Raw genomic sequence first — 26,198 nt, 5'->3', positions numbered from 1 at the left:
GGTTCTTGTGATGGTTCTTATGATGGTTCTATGATGGTTCTTATGATGGTTCTTGTGATTGTTCTTATGATGGTTCTTATGATGGTTCTTGTGATTGTTCTTATGATGGTTCTTGTGATGTTTCTTATAATGGTTCTTATGATGGTTCTTGTGATGGTTCTTATGATGGTTCTTGTGATGGTTCTTGTGATGGTTCTTATGATGGTTCTTATGATGGTTCTTATGATGGTTCTTGTGTTGCCTGGGTTCTTATGATGGTTCTTGTGATGGTTCTTATGATGATTCTTATGATGGTTCTTATGATGATTCTTGTGATGGTTCTTATGATGGTTCTTATGATGGTTCTTATAATGGTTCTTATGATGGTTCTGATGATGGTTCTTATAATGGTTCTTATGATGGTTCTTATGATGGTTCTTGTGATGGTTCTTATGATGGTTCTTATGGTGGTTCTTGTGTTGCCTGGGTTCTTATGATGGTTCTTGTGATGGTTCTTATGATGGTTCTTGTGATGGTTCTTATGATGGTTCTTGTGTTGGTTCTTATGATGGTTCTTGTGATGGTTCTTGTGATGGTTCTTATGATGGTTCTTGTGATGGTTCTTATGATGGTTCTTGTGATGGTTCTTGTGATGGTTCTTATGATGGTTCTTATGATGGTTCTTGTGTTGATTCTTATGATGGTTCTTATGATGATTCTTATGATGGTTCTTATGATGGTTCTTGTGTTGCCTGGGTTCTTATGATGGTTCTTGTGATGGTTCTTATGATGATTCTTATGATGGTTCTTATGATGATTCTTGTGATGATTCTTATGATGGTTCTTATGATGGTTCTTATAATGGTTCTTATGATGGTTCTTATGATGGTTCTTGTGATGGTTCTTATGATGGTTCTTATGATGGTTCTTGTGTTGCCTGGGTTCTTATGATGGTTCTTGTGATGGTTCTTATGATGGTTCTTGTGATGGTTCTTATGATGGTTCTTGTGATGGTTCTTGTGATGGTTCTTATGATGGTTCTTGTGATGGTCCTTATGATGGTTCTCGTGTTGCCTGGTTTCTTATGATGGTTCTTGTGATGGTTCTTATGATGGTTCTTATGATGGTTCTTGTGATTGTTCTTATGATGGTTCTTATGATGGTTCTTGTGATTGTTCTTATGATGGTTCTTGTGTTGAATGTTATGATGGTTCTTATGATGATTCTTATGATGGTTCTTATGATGGTTCTTGTGTTGCCTGGGTTCTTATGATGGTTCTTGTGATGGTTCTTATGATGATTCTTATGATGGTTCTTAGGATGATTCTTGTGATGGTTCTTATAATGGTTCTTATGATGGTTCTTATGATGGTTCTTGTGATGGTTCTTATGATGGTTCTTATGATGGTTCTTGTGTTGCCTGGGTTCTTATGATGGTTCTTGTGATGGTTCTTATGATGGTTCTTGTGATGGTTCTTATGATGGTTCTTGTGATGGTTCTTGTGATGGTTCTTATGATGGTTCTTGTGATGGTCCTTATGATGGTTCTCGTGTTGCCTGGTTTCTTATGATGGTTCTTGTGATGGTTCTTATGATGGTTCTTATGATGGTTCTTATGATGGTTCTTGTGATTGTTCTTATGATGGTTCTTATGATGGTTCTTGTGATTGTTCTTATGATGGTTCTTGTGTTGATTCTTATGATGGTTCTTATGATGATTCTTATGATGGTTCTTATGATGGTTCTTGTGTTGCCTGGGTTCTTATGATGGTTCTTGTGATGGTTCTTATGATGATTCTTATGATGGTTCTTAGGATGATTCTTGTGATGATTCTTATGATGGTTCTTATGATGGTTCTTATAATGGTTCTTATGATGGTTCTTATGATGGTTCTTATAATGGTTCTTATGATGGTTCTTATGATGGTTCTTGTGATGGTTCTTATGATGGTTCTTATGATGGTTCTTGTGTTGCCTGGGTTCTTATGATGGTTCTTGTGATGGTTCTTATGATGGTTCTTGTGATGGTTCTTATGATGGTTCTTGTGATGGTTCTTGTGATGGTTCTTATGATGGTTCTTATGATGGTTCTTGTGATGGTCCTTATGATGGTTCTCGTGTTGCCTGGTTTCTTAGGATGGTTCTTGTGATGGTTCTTATGATGGTTCTTATGATGGTTCTTATGATGGTTCTTGTGATTGTTCTTATGATGGTTCTTATGATGGTTCTTGTGATTGTTCTTATGATGGTTCTTGTGATGGTTCTTATAATGGTTCTTATGATGGTTCTTGTGATGGTTCTTGTGATGGTTCTTATGATGGTTCTTGTGATGGTCCTTATGATGGTTCTCGTGTTGCCTGGTTTCTTATGATGGTTCTTGTGATGCCTGGTTTCTTATGATGGTTCTTGTGATGGTTCTTATGATGGTTCTTATGATGGTTCTTATGATGGTTCTTGTGATTGTTCTTATGATGGTTCTTATGATGGTTCTTGTGATTGTTCTTATGATGGTTCTTGTGATGGTTCTTATAATGGTTCTTATGATGGTTCTTGTGATGGTTCTTATGATGGTTCTTGTGATGGTTCTTGTGATGGTTCTTATGATGGTTCTTATGATGGTTCTTATGATGGTTCTTGTGTTGCCTGGGTTCTTATGATGGTTCTTGTGATGGTTCTTATGATGATTCTTATGATGGTTCTTATGATGATTCTTATGATGGTTCTTATGATGGTTCTTATGATGGTTCTTATAATGGTTCTTATGATGGTTCTTATGATGGTTCTTATAATGGTTCTTATGATGGTTCTTGTGATGGTTCTTGTGATGGTTCTTGTGATGGTTCTTGTGATGGTTCTTATGATGGTTCTTATGATGGTTCTTGTGTTGATTCTTATGATGGTTCTTATGATGATTCTTATGATGGTTCTTATGATGGTTCTTGTGTTGCCTGGGTTCTTATGATGGTTCTTGTGATGGTTCTTATGATGATTCTTATGATGGTTCTTATGATGATTCTTGTGATGATTCTTATGATGGTTCTTATGATGGTTCTTATAATGGTTCTTATGATGGTTCTTATGATGGTTCTTATAATGGTTCTTATGATGGTTCTTATGATGGTTCTTGTGATGGTTCTTATGATGGTTCTTATGATGGTTCTTGTGTTGCCTGGGTTCTCATGATGTTTCTTGTGATGGTTCTTATGATGGTTCTTGTGATGGTTCTTATGATGGTTCTTGTGATGGTTCTTGTGATGGTTCTTATGATGGTTCTTGTGATGGTCCTTATGATGGTTCTCGTGTTGCCTGGTTTCTTATGATGGTTCTTGTGATGGTTCTTATGATGGTTCTTATGATGGTTCTTATGATGGTTCTTGTGATTGTTCTTATGATGGTTCTTGTGATGGTTCTTATAATGGTTCTTATGATGGTTCTTATGATGGTTCTTGTGATGGTTCTTATGATGGTTCTTGTGATGGTTCTTGTGATGGTTCTTATGATGGTTCTTATGATGGTTCTTATGATGGTTCTTGTGTTGCCTGGGTTCTTATGATGGTTCTTGTGATGGTTCTTATGATGGTTCTTGTGATGGTTCTTATGATGGTTCTTGTGATGGTTCTTGTGATGGTTCTTATGATGGTTCTTATGATGGTTCTTGTGATGGTCCTTATGATGGTTCTCGTGTTGCCTGGTTTCTTATGATGGTTCTTGTGATGGTTCTTATGATGGTTCTTATGATGGTTCTTATGATGGTTCTTGTGATTGTTCTTATGATGGTTCTTATGATGGTTCTTGTGATTGTTCTTATGATGGTTCTTGTGATGGTTCTTATAATGGTTCTTATGATGGTTCTTGTGATGGTTCTTATGATGGTTCTTGTGATGGTTCTTGTGATGGTTCTTATGATGGTTCTTGTGATGGTCCTTATGATGGTTCTCGTGTTGCCTGGTTTCTTATGATGGTTCTTGTGATGGTTCTTATGATGGTTCTTATGATGGTTCTTATGATGGTTCTTGTGATTGTTCTTACGATGGTTCTTATGATGGTTCTTGTGATTGTTCTTATGATGGTTCTTGTGATGGTTCTTATAATGGTTCTTATGATGGTTCTTGTGATGGTTCTTATGATGGTTCTTGTGATGGTTCTTGTGATGGTTCTTATGATGGTTCTTATGATGGTTCTTGTGTTGCCTGGGTTCTTATGATGGTTCTTGTGATGGTTCTTATGATGATTCTTATGATGGTTCTTATGATGATTCTTATGATGGTTCTTATGATGGTTCTTATGATGGTTCTTATAATGGTTCTTATGATGGTTCTTATGATGGTTCTTATAATGGTTCTTATGATGGTTCTTGTGATGGTTCTTGTGATGGTTCTTGTGATGGTTCTTATGATGGTTCTTATGATGGTTCTTATGATGGTTCTTGTGTTGATTCTTATGATGGTTCTTATGATGATTCTTATGATGGTTCTTATGATGGTTCTTGTGTTGCCTGGGTTCTTATGATGGTTCTTGTGATGGTTCTTATGATGATTCTTATGATGGTTCTTATGATGATTCTTGTGATGATTCTTATGATGGTTCTTATGATGGTTCTTATAATGGTTCTTATGATGGTTCTTATGATGGTTCTTATAATGGTTCTTATGATGGTTCTTATGATGGTTCTTGTGATGGTTCTTATGATGGTTCTTATGATGGTTCTTGTGTTGCCTGGGTTCTTATGATGGTTCTTGTGATGGTTCTTATGATGGTTCTTGTGATGGTTCTTATGATGGTTCTTGTGATGGTTCTTGTGATGGTTCTTATGATGGTTCTTGTGATGGTCCTTATGATGGTTCTCGTGTTGCCTGGTTTCTTATGATGGTTCTTGTGATGGTTCTTATGATGGTTCTTATGATGGTTCTTATGATGGTTCTTGTGATTGTTCTTATGATGGTTCTTATGATGGTTCTTGTGATTGTTCTTATGATGGTTCTTGTGATGGTTCTTATAATGGTTCTTATGATGATTCTTGTGATGATTCTTATGATGGTTCTTATGATGGTTCTTATAATGGTTCTTATGATGGTTCTTATGATGGTTCTTATAATGGTTCTTATGATGGTTCTTATGATGGTTCTTGTGATGGTTCTTATGATGGTTCTTATGATGGTTCTTGTGTTGCCTGGGTTCTTATGATGGTTCTTGTGATGGTTCTTATGATGGTTCTTGTGATGGTTCTTATGATGGTTCTTGTGATGGTTCTTGTGATGGTTCTTATGATGGTTCTTGTGATGGTCCTTATGATGGTTCTCGTGTTGCCTGGTTTCTTATGATGGTTCTTGTGATGGTTCTTATGATGGTTCTTATGATGGTTCTTATGATGGTTCTTGTGATTGTTCTTATGATGGTTCTTATGATGGTTCTTGTGATTGTTCTTATGATGGTTCTTGTGATGGTTCTTGTGATGGTTCTTATGATGGTTCTTATGATGGTTCTTATGATGGTTCTTGTGTTGCCTGGGTTCTTGTGATGGTTCTTGTGATGGTTCTTATGATGATTCTTATGATGGTTCTTATGATGATTCTTGTGATGGTTCTTATGATGGTTCTTATGATGGTTCTTATAATGGTTCTTATGATGGTTCTGATGATGGTTCTTATAATGGTTCTTATGATGGTTCTTATGATGGTTCTTGTGATGGTTCTTATGATGGTTCTTATGGTGGTTCTTGTGTTGCCTGGGTTCTTATGATGGTTCTTGTGATGGTTCTTATGATGGTTCTTGTGATGGTTCTTATGATGGTTCTTGTGTTGGTTCTTATGATGGTTCTTGTGATGGTTCTTGTGATGGTTCTTATGATGGTTCTTATAATGGTTCTTATGATGGTTCTTATGATGGTTCTTGTGATGGTTCTTATGATGGTTCTTATGATGGTTCTTGTGTTGCCTGGGTTCTTATGATGGTTCTTGTGATGGTTCTTATGATGGTTCTTGTGATGGTTCTTATGATGGTTCTTGTGATGGTTCTTGTGATGGTTCTTATGATGGTTCTTGTGATGGTCCTTATGATGGTTCTCGTGTTGCCTGGTTTCTTATGATGGTTCTTGTGATGGTTCTTATGATGGTTCTTATGATGGTTCTTATGATGGTTCTTGTGATTGTTCTTATGATGGTTCTTATGATGGTTCTTGTGATTGTTCTTATGATGGTTCTTGTGATGGTTCTTATAATGGTTCTTATGATGATTCTTGTGATGATTCTTATGATGGTTCTTATGATGGTTCTTATAATGGTTCTTATGATGGTTCTTATGATGGTTCTTATAATGGTTCTTATGATGGTTCTTATGATGGTTCTTGTGATGGTTCTTATGATGGTTCTTATGATGGTTCTTGTGTTGCCTGGGTTCTTATGATGGTTCTTGTGATGGTTCTTATGATGGTTCTTGTGATGGTTCTTATGATGGTTCTTGTGATGGTTCTTGTGATGGTTCTTATGATGGTTCTTGTGATGGTCCTTATGATGGTTCTCGTGTTGCCTGGTTTCTTATGATGGTTCTTGTGATGGTTCTTATGATGGTTCTTATGATGGTTCTTATGATGGTTCTTGTGATTGTTCTTATGATGGTTCTTATGATGGTTCTTGTGATTGTTCTTATGATGGTTCTTGTGATGGTTCTTGTGATGGTTCTTATGATGGTTCTTATGATGGTTCTTATGATGGTTCTTGTGTTGCCTGGGTTCTTATGATGGTTCTTGTGATGGTTCTTATGATGATTCTTATGATGGTTCTTATGATGATTCTTGTGATGGTTCTTATGATGGTTCTTATGATGGTTCTTATAATGGTTCTTATGATGGTTCTGATGATGGTTCTTATAATGGTTCTTATGATGGTTCTTATGATGGTTCTTGTGATGGTTCTTATGATGGTTCTTATGGTGGTTCTTGTGTTGCCTGGGTTCTTATGATGGTTCTTGTGATGGTTCTTATGATGGTTCTTGTGATGGTTCTTATGATGGTTCTTGTGTTGGTTCTTATGATGGTTCTTGTGATGGTTCTTGTGATGGTTCTTATGATGGTTCTTGTGATGGTTCTTATGATGGTTCTTGTGATGGTTCTTGTGATGGTTCTTATGATGGTTCTTGTGATGGTCCTTATGATGGTTCTCGTGTTGCCTGGTTTCTTATGATGGTTCTTGTGATGGTTCTTATGATGGTTCTTATGATGGTTTTTATGATGTTCTTGTGATTGTTCTTATGATGGTTCTTATGATGGTTCTTGTGATTGTTCTTATGATGGTTCTTGTGATGGTTCTTATAATGGTTCTTATGATGGTTCTTGTGATGGTTCTTATGATGGTTCTTGTGATGGTTCTTATGATGGTTCTTGTGATGGTTCTTATGATGGTTCTTGTGTTGGTTCTTATGATGGTTCTTGTGATGGTTCTTGTGATGGTTCTTATGATGGTTCTTGTGATGGTTCTTATGATGGTTCTTGTGATGGTTCTTGTGATGGTTCTTATGATGGTTCTTGTGATGGTCCTTATGATGGTTCTCGTGTTGCCTGGTTTCTTATGATGGTTCTTGTGATGGTTCTTATGATGGTTCTTATGATGGTTTTTATGATGTTCTTGTGATTGTTCTTATGATGGTTCTTATGATGGTTCTTGTGATTGTTCTTATGATGGTTCTTGTGATGGTTCTTATAATGGTTCTTATGATGGTTCTTGTGATGGTTCTTATGATGGTTCTTGTGATGGTTCTTGTGATGGTTCTTATGATGGTTCTTATGATGGTTCTTATGATGGTTCTTGTGTTGCCTGGGTTCTTATGATGGTTCTTGTGATGGTTCTTATGATGATTCTTATGATGGTTCTTATGATGATTCTTGTGATGGTTCTTATGATGGTTCTTATGATGGTTCTTATAATGGTTCTTATGATGGTTCTTATGATGGTTCTTATAATGGTTCTTATGATGGTTCTTATGATGGTTCTTGTGATGGTTCTTATGATGGTTCTTATGATGGTTCTTGTGTTGCCTGGGTTCTTATGATGGTTCTTGTGATGGTTCTTATGATGGTTCTTGTGATGGTTCTTATGATGGTTCTTGTGTTGGTTCTTATGATGGTTCTTATGATGGTTCTTGTGATGGTTCTTATGATGGTTCTTGTGATGGTTCTTATGATGGTTCTTGTGATGGTTCTTGTGATGGTTCTTATGATGGTTCTTGTGATGGTCCTTATGATGGTTCTCGTGTTGCCTGGTTTCTTATGATGGTTCTTGTGATGGTTCTTATGATGGTTCTTATGATGGTTTTTATGATGGTTCTTGTGATTGTTCTTATGATGGTTCTTATGATGGTTCTTGTGATTGTTCTTATGATGGTTCTTGTGATGGTTCTTATAATGGTTCTTATGATGGTTCTTGTGATGGTTCTTATGATGGTTCTTGTGATGGTTCTTGTGATGGTTCTTATGATGGTTCTTATGATGGTTCTTATGATGGTTCTTGTGTTGCCTGGGTTCTTATGATGGTTCTTGTGATGGTTCTTATGATGATTCTTATGATGGTTCTTATGATGATTCTTGTGATGGTTCTTATGATGGTTCTTATGATGGTTCTTATAATGGTTCTTATGATGGTTCTTATGATGGTTCTTATAATGGTTCTTATGATGGTTCTTATGATGGTTCTTGTGATGGTTCTTATGATGGTTCTTATGATGGTTCTTGTGTTGCCTGGGTTCTTATGATGGTTCTTGTGATGGTTCTTATGATGGTTCTTGTGATGGTTCTTATGATGGTTCTTGTGTTGGTTCTTATGATGGTTCTTGTGATGGTTCTTGTGATGGTTCTTATGATGGTTCTTGTGATGGTCCTTATGATGGTTCTCGTGTTGCCTGGTTTCTTATGATGGTTCTTGTGATGGTTCTTATGATGGTTCCTATGATGGTTCTTGTGATTGTTCTTATGATGGTTCTTATGATGGTTCTTGTAATTGTTCTTATGATGGTTCTTGTGATGGTTCTTATAATGGTTCTTATGATGGTTCTTGTGATGGTTCTTGTGATGGTTCTTATGATGGTTCTTGTGATGGCTCTTGTGATGGTTCTCATGATGGTTCTTATGATGGTTCTTATAATGGTTCTTGTGATGGTTCTTGTGATGGTTCTCATGATGGTTCTTATGATGGTTCTTATAATGGTTCTTATAATGGTTCTTGTGATGGTTCTTGTGATGGTTCTTATGATGGTTCTTATGATGGTTCTTGTGATGGTTCTTATGATGGTTCTTGTGATGGTTCTTGTGATGGTTCTTATGATGGTTCTTGTGATGGTTCTTATGATGGTTCTTATGATGGTTCTTGTGATGGTTCTTATGATGGTTCTTATAATGGTTCTTGTGATGGTTCTTGTGATGGTTCTTATGATGGTTCTTATGATGGTTCTTGTGTTGCCTGGGTTGACGGCTGACCGTACCGTTAGACGGCTGGTGGTACCGTTAGACGGCTGACAGGACTAAATACTGAAGAGTCTGAGGATAGTGACTCACACGATGAGAAGTTAGAAGCTTGTTTTATATGTTTTAATGTTAAAGTGTAAATCTTAAAGGCTGTTACTTTCCCGGTAAGCGTTTAAAGTTTAAATTGACAGATTTCTTAACGGGGTTCGGTCTCTAACCGGATACTGAGACAGTGCTGCTGGGGTTTGAATTTCTATTTCCTTGAATTCCAGATAAAAAGCGTAATGAAGTGAATAAAGTGGTTGACACAGCAGGGAGGTGTTGGTATAAGCCTTGTTCTGAAGGACAGGATAAACTTGGTGAGGTGTGACGTCAGCTCTCAGAGTTTAGTTTGTTAGATTCTTACAAGCATCAAGTCAAAGTTTGAAACTGTGTGACAACCTTTGTTCTCGAAATACTTTGGAAAAGATTTCAATCAAAAACAAGAAAATTATGATTTTATTTATTTTAATTAACAGCTTTTCATGAGTAGAATCGTTTTCATCATCTAGACACATGGCAGCTGAGGCCCCTCCCCCCCCCGACCCCTGATTGGATAATGTGTATCGATAATAATCCGTTTTTTTGTGGTTGTTCTGTGTACAGCTGGGCCTGTGACGAGGTTTTCCCTTCCTGGGGGGAACGTAGTTCTGCCGTGTCGGCCCGCCTCACCTCTTTCACATGACCTGGTCTTGGAGTGGTTACGAGTCGGTGGTTCCTCCCCACTGACACTCTTCGTTCTGCGTGATGGTGAGGAGCTTAAGCAGGACAAAGATGATCGATACGTCGGGAGGACGGTCCTGACTGATGGTTATTCTTTGACGCTGCTCGATGTCCAATCGCAGGACAACGGCACGTACAGGTACTCAGGCGCCATCTTCAGTGTATCCGCTTACAAGTTTGGTCAAGCAGCAACCTCCAGGGCGCAAGTGATGTAGAATTAGGGGGCGTGGCCTCTTTGAGTGACAGGTGGGAGCTTCTAGCTGTATGCTAGGTGTCACCTTTAACTGACCTTTAACCCCTGTGCCGTGTTGTTGCTGCTGTTTGTCAGAAATGTGTTTATTTAGTGATATCTTTTAACGTTAATGAAGAAGCGCGTTGTCTTCTCTCTTCTCGTTTGTGTTCCTGATTCAGTTGTGTCTTTTGGAGAGGAACACAACGTCAACACCAGGAGTCCGCCTCTCTCATTGTTGGTAAGATTAACGCTAACGTTAGCATGATAACATGCTTCTAAACTACAGTTCTAACGTGCTAATATTTGTCATTATATTGTATTGTTGATGAAAAAGTACAAAAGGACAATTGAAGGTTCAAACCAAACTTCAGTGAGCAGTGAACAAGTAGACGATGATGGTTAATGTATGCCGTAAAGTAACGGAAACATGTTCTGCCGTGTTTTTCCTCAGCTCGGGTGTCTGAAGTGAACATCTCTACCTCGAAGGTGGCGTCCAATGAGCTGCTGTGAGTCCCGTGACTGGTACCCGCCCCCGCAGGTGTCTCTGCTGGACTCGACCAGAAAGGACCTTCACGCCCCCACTAAGCGTTCAACCGGGCGAGACGGCTCGGTGTCCTTCAACGCGACCCTTAACCTGGACAAAGGTACTGCAGCCAGGAGTGTGTGACACTGAATCATTACACTCATTCACTTAGAAGCACAGGTACATGACGCCGTTGGGATGTTGGTGGAGGTTGAACTTCTACCTGACCTTTGTTTGCCTGTTTTATTTCCTCTTAGCAACATAACAGAGGACGTACAGACGGCTATCAGGGGGTTCTTAAAAACTGAAGAACACTTAAAAACATGATGATTCTCAGGCAGGTTCTACAGGTTCGAGAGCGCTCTCTGAATTTGATTGGACTCTCCTTTTCCTCCGTCTTTAACAGCAAAGCTAACAGGAAACGGAACCGTTATCTGCAGAGTGGAAATCCCAGAAATGAACCTGGTGAGGGAGAGTCAGGTTGATGTCGGAGGTAAGATTCAAATGCACCTGTTGTAATGATATAAAGAGTACTTAGTGTAGTTTGAATAACAATTGAGTCATTTGTGGGAACACTGTTACGATGATAACTGTCTCCTTTCTTTAAAGCAACAATCTGAAACTTTCCCTCCTTAAATAGTCGTTTCAAAGGTCGATTTAGTAGGTCAACAACTTTCAACAGGGGGAATCATGGCGTCTCTCTCATGGCGTCCACAGAGAGCCTGCTCGCCTGTTTACCGCAGTATGTAACTTTGGCAGTGGGTCATCTGGTGAGTGCGTCTTTACAGAAACTCATTTCAGACGCTTCTATCTGCGATCGTAGGCGCTTTGCTACTAGCATATAAAAAAATGACCCTCTCCGATCTAGTCATTTAGCCATAGCCTGTAGTCGTCATGGTAACAGTTGAATACACAGACACATACTTCACATGCTAACAGTTTGATAACAACAAGCTGCAGATGCTCGCAGACTCAGGTTTTTGTCTCCGTGGACTTCTCCGCCTTCTGATAACAGCACCGTGTGTCATCACTCAGTGACCTTCAGTCGGCGCCAAAGCGCACCAAACCCAATTCCTACATATTGTTGCTTTAAAGGAGATCTATTATTCTCACTGTCACCATTAATGATGTCACTCTGGGACACCTGTAGCGGGGAACGATGTGCACCTCAAAAACCTCCTGATGTATCTGATACCAGTAAAATCCCTCATGTCAGCCTCGTCCTGAAACGCTTCATTCCAGCTGCTGTCTCTTTAACCAAATGTTATTCAGGTAGTCATTTAAAAAATGAAGTGAAGAGAAATCCTCACAGATGGAGCCACTTCGTTGAGAACAAGTTCTCCTCTGACTGTTCTGTCTACAGAAGGCTTCAGTCCCCAGGAGGCAGGATCCCTAGCCCTGGTCATAAGCGTCCCCTGTGTTTTGCTGCTGCTTTGTATCATTATCATCTGCGTTACTGTTTACTGTTGGAGGCGTTGGCGAGGTGAGTGTCTGCTGTGTTTTTCTATCAGCATGAAGACGTGATCCTGCACACTCTGATGTCCTCTCTGTGTTTCTTTTTGTTCCAGAGCACATCTTAAGAAAGACCAAACCGAAGAAAGGTACAGGATGTTTTGAGTTCGACAGCCACCTTTCCTTTTTTGCATATTTGCTGTTTCTGCAGACTCAACTTCTCTGTTATTCCTACGTAGCCATAAAACTTCCAGCACAGAAAATGTGCGCCGCATTGTTTACAGTCCAGTCAGCAGCTTGAGAAATGATTGTGTGCTCAGATCAAAAAAACTGAAGGGAAATTCTCTCCTCCAGAAGCGTGTGCTAATTAGACGCATGATAACAAATACAGAAAATTGAATCATCAGCGTAAAGGGCCTTTCAGATAAGACGCAGTGGGCGCCACTGTAAAGCCCAATCAGTGTGTTGCTGCGCGCAAGAGCGTATCTGCGCCCCGCCGAGCTGAAGTAATACATTTTTTAACTTGGGCGCAACTTTCCCTGGCGTAACTTCGGTGCGTCCAATCAGAGTGGAGATCAGATCACAACAAACGGTGCTCCGAGTGAGAGCTCTAGTTTGTAAAGACAAAACTAAAACTCTCCCACATCCTGTTGTGTCCAGAGTATGAACACACGCCCTCTTCTTCTTTGCTGCTCGTCTCCTCCTCCTCAGCAGGAGAAAGATCAGAGCTTTTGTACTGAAGAGTGGACGCATTAAACATACTGTGCATCCAAACAGGAGAGATTTTTCTTACCTACACAGTTGCTTTCTGCTCTGTGCCCTACTCCGCAGTGAGCGCAGTGCACACTGCGTCCTACCTGAAAGGCACAAAATAGATGCTTTTCTCCCATCTTCTGATATGAAGCTCTTCAAAAATCATCCAATGTGCCAACTGTATTTGGTAGAGACTGTTTTGTTGCCTCCTTATGAGGACAAAAGTAGGGCCCGACTGATATAGGATTTTGGGGGCCGATACCAATGTTGGGGGGATATTGATACATTGGCAGATATCTTTCTTAAATCCATGTTCGATCTGTAGAGGTAGATATAAATTACACATTAATTAAGTTGATCCCTCAAATGCCGTTATCAAACACTTGTGGAAAAGATTTATGATGAAGACAAGATGGTCACTCAGCTGGAGAGTAACTGTTCGACAATCGGGAGAGTGATGATGCTTGTTATAATCCATATAGCGCCCTCTACTGGTGAAAGAGAACTGTTAGTGTAATTAAAAGATACTCAAATGAAATGATATTTATATAACTTTCAATGCAGGCTCAGGAGCCAGTGAAGATTATTTACTAGAACACTTTGGTTCCGTGGAGAAAAGTGCTGGAGCGATGGAAGATAATGAAACATCAGAGGGGAAATCTGAAGCAAGGGACGGTAATGATTCTTGCTATTTTTTGTCATTTTATTCAAGTTGTAGACTTTGATATATTTAGTGTTTTATCATAAGGATTTAAATTTGTAATGTTTTCTGTTTTTCCCTCAGATGAACCTCTTCCTCGAGGTAAGTCCTAAACCTGGAGACTGATTCAGAACATCTGCAGAGAATCATGTTTTTGTTCAGACATTGAAGGCAGGGTTCCATCAAAACCCTGCCCCTCCCCCTCTCCTCTTTGGCTCTTTCAAACGACACGCCCTTCGTACACATGTACAAGCTAGGCTGGACGCCAGTACCTAGCTTTCAACCATGTCACGTCATTGATATGGTTGAAAGAGTCGGGTCCCGTCATTTCTCATTCAGTAAACACCGAACATTAGCGTACTGAATGTAATGAAAGAAAGATGACGAGAAATGAAAAAGGAGTTTGAGTGAAATGTAAAGACGTGTTCCTCGTTGTGTTTTAGTGCATGCAGACATCATGAATGTGGAAACAACGGGCGCTATTCAGACGGCGAGGGTAAACAGGCTGAGTAAGACCGGTGAGTTCAGTAAGGATCCTTACAGGCGGGGAGGGAAACCCTAAAGCCCACATATAACCTGTCAGTGTCACTGTTTCAGGAGTTGAAGCTTCAGAAGAGTTGGCAGATAGAGACCTGACTGAGATGATAAAGTACGAAGATGACATCCTGTTCGTGGGAAAACAGTAAGAACTAGAGATTTCCTAACTCTGTTGTCCTTTTGTGTCTCTGTGGACGATATCTCTTCCATATTGTCGTGAGTATCTTTCACAGGGATTCTCTCCTTATTGTCAGTTTGTATCACGTCACGGCCATTTAGTGTCATCTTTGCTTCTATGAATCAGTTGCTGTCATTTCTGATCCTCTGTGGTCGGTAGAGGCTAGAAGTCCTGCGTCTCTCTATTCCCGGCCTTAAAGTCTTTATATGTGATGTTTTGATCCAGCAGATGTCGCCCTTGAGCACCAGCATGAAACCAAAACAACTGGCGCTGCATTGTTGTGTTAGCATGCTAATGCTAGCGATCTTTATTCTGCTCGTATCTTCACACTGCATGTAAATTTACCTGAAATGAGCGTGATCTAGAAACACAGTTAAGCAGTGAGTACAGTATGTTATTCTTCTTTTCTCTAGTCCCTCAATTAAACAACTTTTATACACGAGGGGAGGAGTCAGCCGGCCGTCCGGGCGATGTAAACAAAGTGAAGATAGGACTCTGAAAACTCTGAAAACATCACAGACAGTGGGACTCGGGTGTTACACCCATTGTAGACAGTCATGACTCACAGAGTTATTTTCAGAGGAGATACTTGATTTCTACATTTAAGTGTGAAAAATCACATAGAAAGACTTTAAAGAGAACTCTAAGTCTCTTCTGTTGTCTCCTGCAGACGTGGTGTCCATCCTGCCCTCATCACCGCCATCATCTCCAGACAGTCTCAGGCTGGAAAAAGCCTGACTCTGACGGGTTATGGAAAGTTTGACCATGACTGCTTCGGCCTCATGCAGGTGTGTTAGTGTGTGTTTGGATGTGCAGCCATAATTTAAAGGGACAGTACTGATCACTGGATTAGTGAAATGTTGTTGCATTGGAATATGGTTAACTTTAAGGCAATGAGTCAGATACCTTCCATTCTGGACTGAGGATTAGTCTCAAGTGGTTATCGTGTCCTGTTGTTGCAGATCAATAAGCTTTACCACTACCTGGATGAACATACAGGACCGTTCAGCAGGGAGCACCTGGACCAGGGAGCCGCCTACCTCTGCTTGCTCATCGACATCATGAGGAAGAACACGGGCTGGACCGCAGAGCAGAACTTGAAAGGTAAAGTCATGGATAATTGAATCCAGTCAGCCAGATAAACCAGGCTAAAAAAAGGTTGAATTAAATAAATATGAATCATATAATATGAATATATTAAGGACTCTGTCTATTGAAGCGGACGTGAGGGGCTCTGCGAGGTGAATCATTATTAACTGCGAGTGTCATCTTCATGCTGTGTTTCAGGTGCTGTGGCTTGCTACATCGCAGGTCAGGAAACAGTCATCGGTTTGAAGTACGATGAAGTGGACAGCGTCACGCCGAACAACGACTTTGCAAACGACGTGATCGCCAGAGCGCAGTGGTATGCTAAGAACCACTTTAAAATGTTGTAGCCTCACAATCTCAATTTTCTCTTTTTCTGCATCGCACAGTCAAACTGTGGTCACCTTAAAGGGCGGCTAAATATAAGAGAAGATATTTTTACTGGAAGGATTAAAAAAACAAAACATGTTAATATACATATATATATACATATATATGTTTGTGAAGTTTTACTGGAGAAGTGTTAAATCTCAAACAGCCTAGGGGCGCTGGTGGCGCAGTGGTTAGTGTGCGCCCCATGTATGGAGGCTGTAGTCCTCAAAGTGGGGGGCCCGGGTTCGAATCCAGCCTGTGGCTCCCTTCCTGCATGTCATTCCCCTCTCTCTCTCTCTCCCTGATTTCCAACTCTATCCACTGTCCTCTCTCTCCATTAAAGGCACACAAAAAAAAATAATAATAATAAAAATCTTAAAAAAAACAGCCTTATGATAAATAAACATCTCACTGATTGTCCCTGAATCAAATATGGGACAAACTAATGAGTTAAGTTAAAAATCATTCTTTCTGCCTGAAACCAAAGGGAAGTCAGAAGTGATAGCACAACACTGCTGTGTTAAATAATGAACTTACAAAATTATCGTTTTCGTTGTACAATGTCACAAAATAATGCAAAATGCAACACAGGAAACAGGAGAAGTTTGACGTTGCCCAATTTTGCCCAACAAATAATCTGAAAACTAAAGGCTCAAATACTTTCTTTTGAAGAAAGTGTACGCGTAGACATCTGGCTGAAGGCGTGTTACTGGAGGATTCCTCTAGAGGGAGCCCCACATAAATCAGACCAGGGGTGGAGCAGCAATTTTAAAAGTGTTCTAATGTTAGTATATTATCACCCTCTAGCAAATCAACACATTCTGTTTCATTTAATGTCCAATAACTAATGTTAGCTGACACATCACACAACAAGACAAAGTTACAAAAGATAATTAGACTCTAACTTTATGAACATCCATTGTGAGTAACCCAGTTAGCTCTAAAAAACAGATTCAAAACTGCTCTTTGTGATGCTTTTATTTTGCTTTTCTTATTGCCTTATGCCTCAGTCTCTTTATTTCCGGTCTTCATATAAAATGTGCTTTTATTTTGAAAAACTGCAAAGGGGACTTCCGCTACGTCGTAAAGTTACGGGAGTAAATAAATACAGCTAAAAGAACAAGAGGAGAAAATGTTACACGTTGTTTTGTGAGGTGGATTTATCTTAAAAAGTTGTTTGGGTGACTAACTCTCTTTCTGAAGGATGCTACATGTAGCATGTGTTAGCTCTGAGCTCTGACTCAGCCTGTGATGAGTGACAGGAGGATTAAATGTACGTAACTTTACCGTGCTGCAACTGTAACCAAACAGCTACGATTGGCTTAATTGTCACTAAATAAATCTGACTTGACCAATAAGTTTTCATCGATGACTCCACCTGTAAAAAGTGTGGGGGAGTGTCGCAACACCCACACCACCCACGGGTGAGACGCGCCTGAATCAGACCACTGCACGGTGTGACGTAAACAAACGAGGTGACACTCGAGGAGGTTTATCTGATGTTCATTCTCAGATCACGGCGGTAGTTGCGGACTTGATCGGGTAACTTTTCTGGTGTCAGTGTGTTAGACACTTTCTAAAGGTGAATGTTTGTTAACCTTTTATTCACTTTTTAAAAATCAAAAAGGCAAATCAAGAAAAGAAGTGTCAGACTATCAGAACGATAGTGACGTGATCATGAGTTCTAACCCCGGCTGTAGTACGCAGTCTGTTTGAGACTATAAACAGTTTAATGTTATCTTACATTTCAGTGTTTGAAACAAAACAACTAAAAAATCAACTTTGCAATACTTACATTTCTGACTTTGCCGTATGTATTTATATTCTTTACTTTTTTACAGTCCAATATAAAGTATGCGCTGTGAAACATATACGTTGTACCTTGTACTTGAATAGGATTGTTAGTAACTGTGGATGTCTGTATGTTTGTTCAATTGAAGGTGAAGCATCACGCATTTTGTTTTACGATTGAATGACAGTAAAGGTTTTATATTTCTTTAAATAAGATATATTTTATATTCCAAAGACCTGCTGGAATATGTATTTCTGAGGATGTATTAAACATTCAGTCTTCACACTGCAGGAAAAGCATTGAAGGGTTACTTTATTACCTGATGTTTTTAACAGAATTTAGACATCAGCTGTGTTCATTTTCTTTATGATTTCTGAATAAAAGAATCGTTTCATTAACCAAAAAATGTGTTATTGTGCCTTCAACATTTAATACCTATGTTTATTTTTAGAAGAAGTAAGAACTTAAAACGCCAGTATTTTCTCAAACTTTTCATGACATGTTTAATGGTCTTCTGATGTGAAATATTCTAAAGTCATGTAACTGTCAAATGAGATGTTATCTGTGTTATAGATCTGTATTTTATAAACGTAAGGCGTGGTGTGGTCTGAGCTGTGTATCCTCTACACATCTTTCTGTGTTCAGTCACTGGACTATGACTCTGTTTCTGATCATGTTGGAAGTGTTTTATAAATTTAATATGTCTTCCATATCGAAATTTCCCGCTCTGTGTGGTATTTCACAGACTGAAAGATGAACCATTGTTCATACTCATCACTGTCTGTGTAGGTTCTCAGTCATCCAGGTCCTGGTAAATTCATGATGATGATTCACCTCTCCTCCTCCGAAGGCTTCTTCAGGGACCATCCTCGACCGTTAGCATGCTAACGACCACAGAGGCTTACATTTCTAGCTCTATCCACTACTTATATTTAAAACTGAAGAAGACTTTCAGAGGAGAGGTGAAACATCTTCAAGCTCTTAAACCAAGTCCAGTGGCCTTTGAATCAAGCAGGATTACTCATCATTGTTTTGACTGACTTGAAGTTGTTTTTATTTTAATGAGCATTTAAAAATAAATATAAAGAAATATCCCAGTAAAAGAATCCACTGCTCAGTCTGTCCAAGCAACCAGCCGGAAATAAACCCTGACAATATTCTCCTTATATGACATGGTTTTAATTTGATGTTGCCCCCTGGTGGTTTGGTAAGAGCATAACAGTGAAATGCTGACTATAGGAACACTCTGTTTATTGTTGCCATTGTGCCGGTCTTTTGTATTTGAGAAATAAGGTTGTAGTGACACATAACATCAACCAGCAGAAAACCCTTCAGGAACATTACTTTGAAGTGTAATGTCAGGATATGTCCACCAGAGGGCTGAAGACAAAGTTGGGAACATGCATCTGTGCAACAATACATATTTCTAGTATTGAACAAAGGATCTGATGCAACAGCCATGTAAAGAAATTAAATCATGACAACTGTTCATCATTTTCTAATGTGGCCATGAATACAGTAAACGACCTCGATAACGGACTAAGGACTTAAAATTGCATTAAAACATGCAGGAACTACTTATGAAACATTTGCAAAAAATAAAAAGTTATTAAAATCCATACAAAAGACATTTTTCAATACAACATAATTTACAATGAAAGAGATGAAACTGAAAAAACAAGAGAACAGAATATAAACTGATTTTGAACCATGTACCAAAAAAACAAAATTATTTAATAATTAGCATTATAAAAACTTAAATCAGACTTAACCCCTATCTATTTATTTTAAATGTCATTTATAAAGTTATATTCTTCATGATTTTTCTATGTTAATGTGAATTAAAAATCCAAAATAAGTATAAAACAAAACCCAATCAATTAAAATTACATTTAAAGAATAAGCATATTTTAAAAACACAGCTTATATCCTCCCCAAAGAATCCTGGGATTGATTGTAGTTTTTTAGAGGAGCTGATAACCACGATCGTCCGCTCTTCAGTCATATTTAAAAATGACTTTTGTCCTTTGATGACTGACATCATGTGACCAATCCCAGCTGATGTTGACTCCAAGCCCCGCCCCATCAGTTATAAATGTTTAAATAAGCAGAGTGAGTTCAGACAAATTGCTCCGGCTTCTGGTTAGGTGTGGGCGTGGCCTGTGGTGGGAGGGGCTTGTGCTTCTCTGACGACTCTCCCTGGTCTCCATGGAGATGAGGCGGGGCCTCAGCTGCAGTCGATAACGTGGAGAGCAAACATTTAACTCTTTACTTCTTTGACTTTATTTTCCTATGTGTGTTTTTGTGTACTTATACTTGTATCATTATGAGGATCAGCGTTTGATGAAATATCCTGAGGGACATTTTGGTGACATGACGACATCCTGCGCAGTCTTTACTTATTTCATGTTTTAGAAGTTTCAATGTGTGTATTTCAAACCTTTATAGTTAAAGTCTGACCTTCTGACACCAGGTTAAGATAAGACACTCATCTCATAATCTCATTTAATTGAGTCCCCACGAGTCAGGTATATGTGTATGTGTGTTTTTGCATCAGCCTGCGTCTTACCCTGTATTTTGGAGAGAGCGTACTCCAGCCCCTTCATGGCTTTGACTTGGTTACTTTTAAACCTGGCAACACCAAACTCCTGTTGGGCAGACATGAACAGTTAAGCTCCTCTTGGAATAAACCGACATGAAGACATATTTCTGAACCAGTGAACAAAAAGGGCCACAGCAAGGTGTGATGTCAGCTACAGAAACGAACGCACTTATTCCCTCGAGAGGACACATTTGATTTAGCTTCTATTTAAAAATATATATCATTTAGTCTTGACTTGTAAAGATAAATGTATTAACTATAAAACTTAATTTTATAAATATATTATAATCTTAACTTAGAATTGTATTACAAGCTATCTGAATAGATGGAGAGGAGGTGTTTACTTCTTTCCTTTTCAACTCAAAGCGTTGTGTGGTTCCGCGAGAGATTAAATGTGGTCCCAAAATTGAGAAAAATTACAAACAAGCACAGTAAATTCTTCATCCCTCACCTCCATTTAAGGTATTTTATCAATCTGTGCATGTGCATGAGTATTCACACCTGTATGGGCCGAGCCAGGCCGTACACCGCCGAAAGGATCCAGGCCTCCCTCCTCAGTTTGGTCCAAGATGGCCGACTGTGGTCTTCCTCGAACAAACATTGCTCCACCACAGTCTGAGACACACACACACACACACACCATACATAGTTAAAATTTAAAAATAGGGTTGAAACAAAAGAGACCAAGAAAAAATGTCGACCATCAGTGAGTATGTTTTTTTATGATGCAACACACTGAGGACTCAAAGCTTGAGCCCAAGACAACTGGACTTGGTTTCCCCTGACCGAGATGATTGACAACCTACAGACACTCTACAAGGACGCTTACATTATTAAACCAGATTGACTCATAACAGAGATAACTGGAATATTTCTCTTTTTCTTGTGCACAAAGTGGGGATGTTTTTTCCTCATAGTGAAATCTGGAACAGTATGAAATGTATCACAGATAACTTGTTCCATGAGGTTAAAGTGTATCCAGACTGTGTAAGAAGAACTACCTCACCATCAGTCTGTTGTGGTTCAGGTTCCATGTCTTGGTGGTGAGAGTGTGCGCTTGCGGGTCCACGATGGAGTCCTCCAGGACGTAGACAGCCCGGGCCATGTGCGCAGGGAACAAACGCTCTGCCCAGCTCGGCAGCCGGTTGGTTTTGGTCAGCAGTCGCCGTGACAACAGTTGGTTGCTGGGGGTGACCTCACGATACAGGACGTCCTCGGTGAGAACGTGGGTGCTGATACACAGAAAAACATTTTTGAGGACCAATGTAAGTGTAACTCTGCCCCTAGTGTTTAAAATGGGTACTGCAGTCTAAACTCTAAACATCATAGAGAGCTGTCCCCCCCCCCTCCTCCTCTCTAGAGTCCATGCTCACACAGGTCACCATGTGGTGGACTCTGAAGCTTCAGTGTTTATCCAGCTCTGCATGGGTCTGTAAACCTTTCTGTGTTCTAACCTCTCTCCATTTTTCAAAAGCATCTCCAATATTGATCCTAGTTTGAGCACGTTTCTGCTCGTGGAGCTTATTAGAAACATGCAGAGGCTTTTTAGGTCGGGTACAATCACTTCTATCTGAACCACTTCTCTTGCCTTACATTTTCAATTATCACAACAAATACTGATCACTGACATGAACCAAGACAAAACGGTTCACCTCATATTCTAAAAGAAGGTGAAATTTAAAACTGTTTTTGTTTAGTCAAATTGAAGTTGTATGTAATAAATGCACACATCCATTATGACAGAAAAAGAGTTACCTGTATGGGTTAGGGTAGCGCTGCCAGAAGGCTGCTAACACCTGGTGCCAAGGACTCTTAATATCGACCTCGCTGTGGAAATACCTCCCCATGTCTGCACCCCACACACACACACACACACACACACACACACACACACACAGTCACACACACAGTCACACACACACACACACACACACACACACACACACACACACACACACACACACACACACACACACACACACACACACACACACACACACACACACACACACACACACACAGGAGAAACTAAAGGGAAAAGCATGCAGCCTAGATTTATAAAATGTGTCATTTTGGTTTAATTGTTCTCAGGCATGCTTGCTTTGTTATTTCTACATACAAAAGCTGTATCAGAAACTGAAACTGTAAGTAGATAGATAGATATATATATATAGATATACAGTGGGTACGGAAAGTATTCAGACCCCTTTACATTTTTCACTCTTTGTTTCATTGCAGCCATTTGCTAAAATCCAAAAAGTTCATTTTATTTCTCATTAATGTACACTCAGCACCCCATCTTGACAGAAAAAAAACAGAAATGTAGAAAGTTTTGCAAATTTATTAAAAAAGAAAAACTGAAATATCACATGGTCATAAGTATTCAGACCCTTTGCTGTGACACTCATATTTAACTCACATGCTGTCCATTTCTTCTGATCCTCCTTGAGATGGTTCTGCTCCTTCATTGGAGTCCAGCTGTGTTTAATTAAACTGATTGGACTTGATTAGGAAAGGCACACACCTGTCTATATAAGACCTTACAGCTCACAGTGCATATCAGAGCAAATGAGAATCATGAGGTCGAAGGAACTGCCCAAGGAGCTCAGAGACAGAATTGTGGCAAGGCACAGATCTGGCCAAGGTTACAAAAGAATTTCTGCAGCACTCAAGGTTCCTAAGAGCACAGTGGCCTCCATAATCCTTAAATGGAAGAAGTTTGGGACGACCAGAACTCTTCCTAGACCTGGCCGTCCAGCCAAACTGAGCAATCGTGGGAGAAGAGCCTTGGTGAGAGAGGTAAAGAAGAACCCAAAGATCACTGTGGCTGAGCTCCAGAGATGCAGTAGGGAGATGGGAGAAAGTTCCACAAAGTCAACTATCACTGCAGCCCTCCACCAGTCGGGGCTTTATGGCAGAGTGGCCCGACGGAAGCCTCTCCTCAGTGCAAGACATATGAAAGCCCGCATAGAGTTTGCCAAAAAACACATGAAGGACTCCCAGACTATGAGAAAGAAGATTCTCTGGGCTGATGAGACCAAGATTGAACTTTTTGGCTTTAATTCTAAGCGGTATGTGTGGAGAAAACCAGGCACTGCTCATCACCTGCCCAATACAGTCCCAACAGTGAAACATGGTGGTGGCAGCATCATGCTATGGGGGTGTTTTTCAGCTGCAGGGACAGGACGACTGGTTGCAATTGAAGGAAAGATGAATGCGGCCAAGTACAGAGATATCCTGGAAGAAAACCTCTTCCAGAGTGCTCAGGACCTCAGACTGGGCCGAAGGTTCACCTTCCAACAAGACAATGACCCTAAGCACACAGCTAAAATAACAAAGGAGTGGCTTCGGAACGACTCTGTGACCATTCTTGACTGGCCCAGCCAGAGCCCTGACCTAAACCCAATTGAGCATCTCTGGAGAGACCTGAAAATGGCTGTCCACCAATGTTCATCATCCAACCTGACAGAACTGGAGAGGATCTGCAAGGAAGAATGGCAGAGGATCCCCAAATCCAGGTGTGAAAAACTTGTTGCATCATTCCCAAGAAGACTCATGGCTGTACTAGCTCAAAAGGGTGCTTCTACGCAATACTGAGCAAAGGGTCTGAATACTTATGACCATGTGATATTTCAGTTTTTCTTTTTTAATAAATTTGCAAAAATTTCTACATTTCAGTTTTTTTTCTGTCAAGATGGGGTGCTGAGTGTACATTAATGAGAAATGATAGATAGATACTTTATTGATCCCGAGGGAAATTCAAAGCATCCAGTAGCAGGTTACAAGTACATGACATGAAACATTTGTTATAAATTAACCACAAAACCGACCCCCCCCCCCCCCAATACATATATATTAACCTGAAAAAAGATTTAAGATTTACTTTATTGAATTGAAATTTCAGTTTTTACACTCTGTTAGTCATGAACATGCACAAACAGGATCCTGTGGATATGCACTAATGGAGAGAAGCAAGAGTGACGGAGCTGCCTACAGCGGGCGCTCCTCAGCTGATGGTGGGGAGGGGGTTCGGTGCCTTGCTTAGGGGCACCTCGGCAGTGATTTTTTTTTTTTTTTTTTTTTAAGAAAAGAAGAAAAGAATATCTCTAGATGAATCAAACTTAAACTGTGCAATTAAAAATAGATTTATACAAGAAATGTACATAACCCGTGATAAATATATGTGACATTTAAAGAAACTTTAAACAGTTGAGGAAAAAAATCTGTAATTAGACCTGAATATACAAAATAAGAATAAAGTGTTGACCTTCTGAAGTTCTTTATATATGTACAGCAATGTTTAAAAAGCAGATCGTGTAGAGTTATCAAAAAACAGACATTAAATAACAGGCAGTGCAAACATTAAATTATAGGTGCTATGTAAGTGAGTTTGTGTTGCACTGTCTGTTCATCTGTTGTGTTTTTGTGTCCACTGCTGTAAATCAAATTTCACTTCCAGGGACAATAAAGGTGTGAACTGAGGAATAAATTAATAATACAATTAAAAACAAAAAGCTTAAAACCTGGCATACACGTGGTGGGACATGTCAGGTCATTGGAAACAAAACGGATGCGTTGGCCGGGAATCGAACCCGGGTCAACTGCTTGGAAGGCAGCTATGCTAACCACTATACCACCAACGCTTGATGAACACATCTGCCACGTCGGGTCAGAAATACATCTGACGAACAGTCTTAACGGTTTTACTTTCACGTTAAAGCAGAAAGATTTAAACGGTTAACCGACAGGTACCGTAAAGTACCGGGAGCTAAAAGCCAGCACGGTCACTTATAGATTACTGGATTAACCGTTATTTCATTAAAGTTTTATCAACTTATCTTTTTTTGTTGGTTAAACTTCCACTTTCTAACACAGAACTTTACAGTTTATGCTAAGATTAGATTAGTACGGGTGTTACGGTTTAAAGAGTGACCGTGTTATCTGGTGACCCGGACCTTATTTCCTGAATGCCACTTTATTCGTTTTTCAATTGATAGATTAGAAGATTGTGTTTTTCGACATTAACATAAATGTAAAAAAAGACAGATTCATTGATTCTATAAGTTTTCAACATCTGTTGGTTGTAACCAAGACAACCACAGACGCTTTCGGCTTACAGTCACCAGATAACACGGTCACAGGTTCAACCGATACACCCCAGCCTCTGTTGTTTGTTTGAGTTTGTTTGACTTTTAACGGCTCATATAAACCGGTGGATCTCTTTTTAACGACGTATCTCAGGCTCTTATAAGCCTAGTTCGTATCGTAGCTGTTGGCGTTTAGCTTCAACCGTTAATGTATGCTAGGATGCTAACGGGAGGAGTTTGTCTCATCAGCAGCAGTCGGTGCCGTTAGCAGCCCGTTAGCATGTTAGCCTCAGTGAAGCTAACAGCTCAGGCTAAAGGAGCCACTAACCTGCAGCCGGTGGTTCACGGCCAGGTGAGCTCGGCGTCAGAGCCCGGAGGTGTGCAGAGAGACAGCATAAGGAGAACAATGTGATAGAAAAACAGAAAGACAGTCAGATGATCACAGTATGAACAGTGTGTACTTCCCATTTCACCCACCAGATGGCGAGCTGTTATCATGATAAAAACTGTGTGTGTGTGTGTGTGTGTGTGTGTGTGTGTGTGTGTGTGTGTGTGTGTGTGTGTGTGTGTGTGTGTGTGTGTGTGTGTGTGTGTGTGTGTGTGTGTGTGTGTGTGTGTGTGTGTGTGTGTGTGTGTGTGTGTGTGTGTGTGTGTGTGTATCTACCACAGAGAGAGCAGAGGTCTCACTTCAC

The 26,198-nt window shown here is 39.8% G+C and overlaps 3 protein-coding genes and 1 non-coding gene across 6 annotated transcripts in view; 1 reads left to right on the top strand and 3 right to left on the bottom strand.

The window, feature by feature from the left end:
• Window positions 1-26,198, bottom strand: part of LOC132958100 (mucin-2-like) — a 175,558-nt gene that overhangs the window by 123,757 nt on the left and 25,603 nt on the right. The window lies entirely within an intron of this gene.
• Window positions 9,502-16,279, top strand: LOC132958112 (lysozyme g-like). Of its 2 annotated transcripts, XM_061030735.1 has the most exons (13): window positions 9,502-9,594; window positions 10,076-10,331; window positions 10,604-10,662; window positions 10,876-11,068; window positions 11,354-11,440; window positions 12,311-12,430; window positions 12,516-12,548; window positions 13,717-13,827; window positions 14,296-14,370; window positions 14,450-14,534; window positions 15,238-15,355; window positions 15,530-15,671; window positions 15,855-16,279. In XM_061030735.1, the coding sequence occupies exons 4-13, from the start codon at window positions 10,921-10,923 to the stop codon at window positions 16,001-16,003; spliced, it is 1,068 nt and encodes a 355-aa protein (XP_060886718.1). In that variant the 5' UTR covers window positions 9,502-9,594; window positions 10,076-10,331; window positions 10,604-10,662; window positions 10,876-10,920; the 3' UTR covers window positions 16,004-16,279. The 2 variants fall into 2 exon arrangements, with proteins under 2 accessions (XP_060886718.1, XP_060886719.1); XM_061030736.1 differs by lacking the exons at window positions 9,502-9,594; window positions 12,311-12,430 and having other exon boundaries at window positions 10,045-10,331.
• LOC132958123 (PRELI domain-containing protein 1, mitochondrial-like) lies at window positions 18,975-22,442 on the bottom strand. 2 transcript variants are annotated; one of them, XM_061030746.1, is made up of 5 exons: window positions 22,175-22,442; window positions 21,426-21,651; window positions 20,921-21,034; window positions 20,387-20,465; window positions 18,975-20,048 (listed from the first exon to the last, which is right to left on the bottom strand). In XM_061030746.1, the coding sequence occupies exons 1-5, from the start codon at window positions 22,264-22,266 to the stop codon at window positions 19,936-19,938; spliced, it is 624 nt and encodes a 207-aa protein (XP_060886729.1). In that variant the 5' UTR covers window positions 22,267-22,442; the 3' UTR covers window positions 18,975-19,935. The 2 variants fall into 2 exon arrangements, 1 of the variants encoding a protein (XP_060886729.1); XR_009666718.1 differs by having other exon boundaries at window positions 19,910-20,048; window positions 20,387-20,526.
• On the bottom strand, window positions 24,991-25,062 carry trnag-ucc (transfer RNA glycine (anticodon UCC)). Its single transcript has one exon. It is a non-coding gene; the product is annotated as a tRNA-Gly (tRNA).

This window comes from Labrus mixtus, chromosome 23 (assembly GCF_963584025.1).
Source record: "Labrus mixtus chromosome 23, fLabMix1.1, whole genome shotgun sequence".
In the NCBI taxonomy this organism is placed as follows: Eukaryota; Metazoa; Chordata; class Actinopteri; order Labriformes; family Labridae; genus Labrus; species Labrus mixtus.
This window is presented reverse-complemented; position numbering and strand designations above follow the sequence as displayed.

Excerpts from the sequence above, each read along its gene's own strand:
- LOC132958123 (XM_061030746.1), bottom strand. The coding sequence starts at position 22,266 with ATGGGGAGGTATTTCCACAGCGAGGTCGATATTAAGAGTCCTTGGCAC. Across the intron at positions 21,035-21,425 it reads TGAACCACAACAGACTGATG|ACTGTGGTGGAGCAATGTTT; the intron begins GTGAGGTAGTTC and ends TGTGTGTCTCAG. Across the intron at positions 20,049-20,386 it reads CGCTCTCTCCAAAATACAGG|CTGAGGCCCCGCCTCATCTC; the intron begins GTAAGACGCAGG and ends TATCGACTGCAG.
- LOC132958112 (XM_061030735.1), top strand. The coding sequence starts at position 10,921 with ATGAGCTGCTGTGAGTCCCGTGACTGGTACCCGCCCCCGCAGGTGTCT. Across the intron at positions 14,371-14,449 it reads AAACAGGCTGAGTAAGACCG|GAGTTGAAGCTTCAGAAGAG; the intron begins GTGAGTTCAGTA and ends TCACTGTTTCAG. Across the intron at positions 15,356-15,529 it reads ACTGCTTCGGCCTCATGCAG|ATCAATAAGCTTTACCACTA; the intron begins GTGTGTTAGTGT and ends CTGTTGTTGCAG.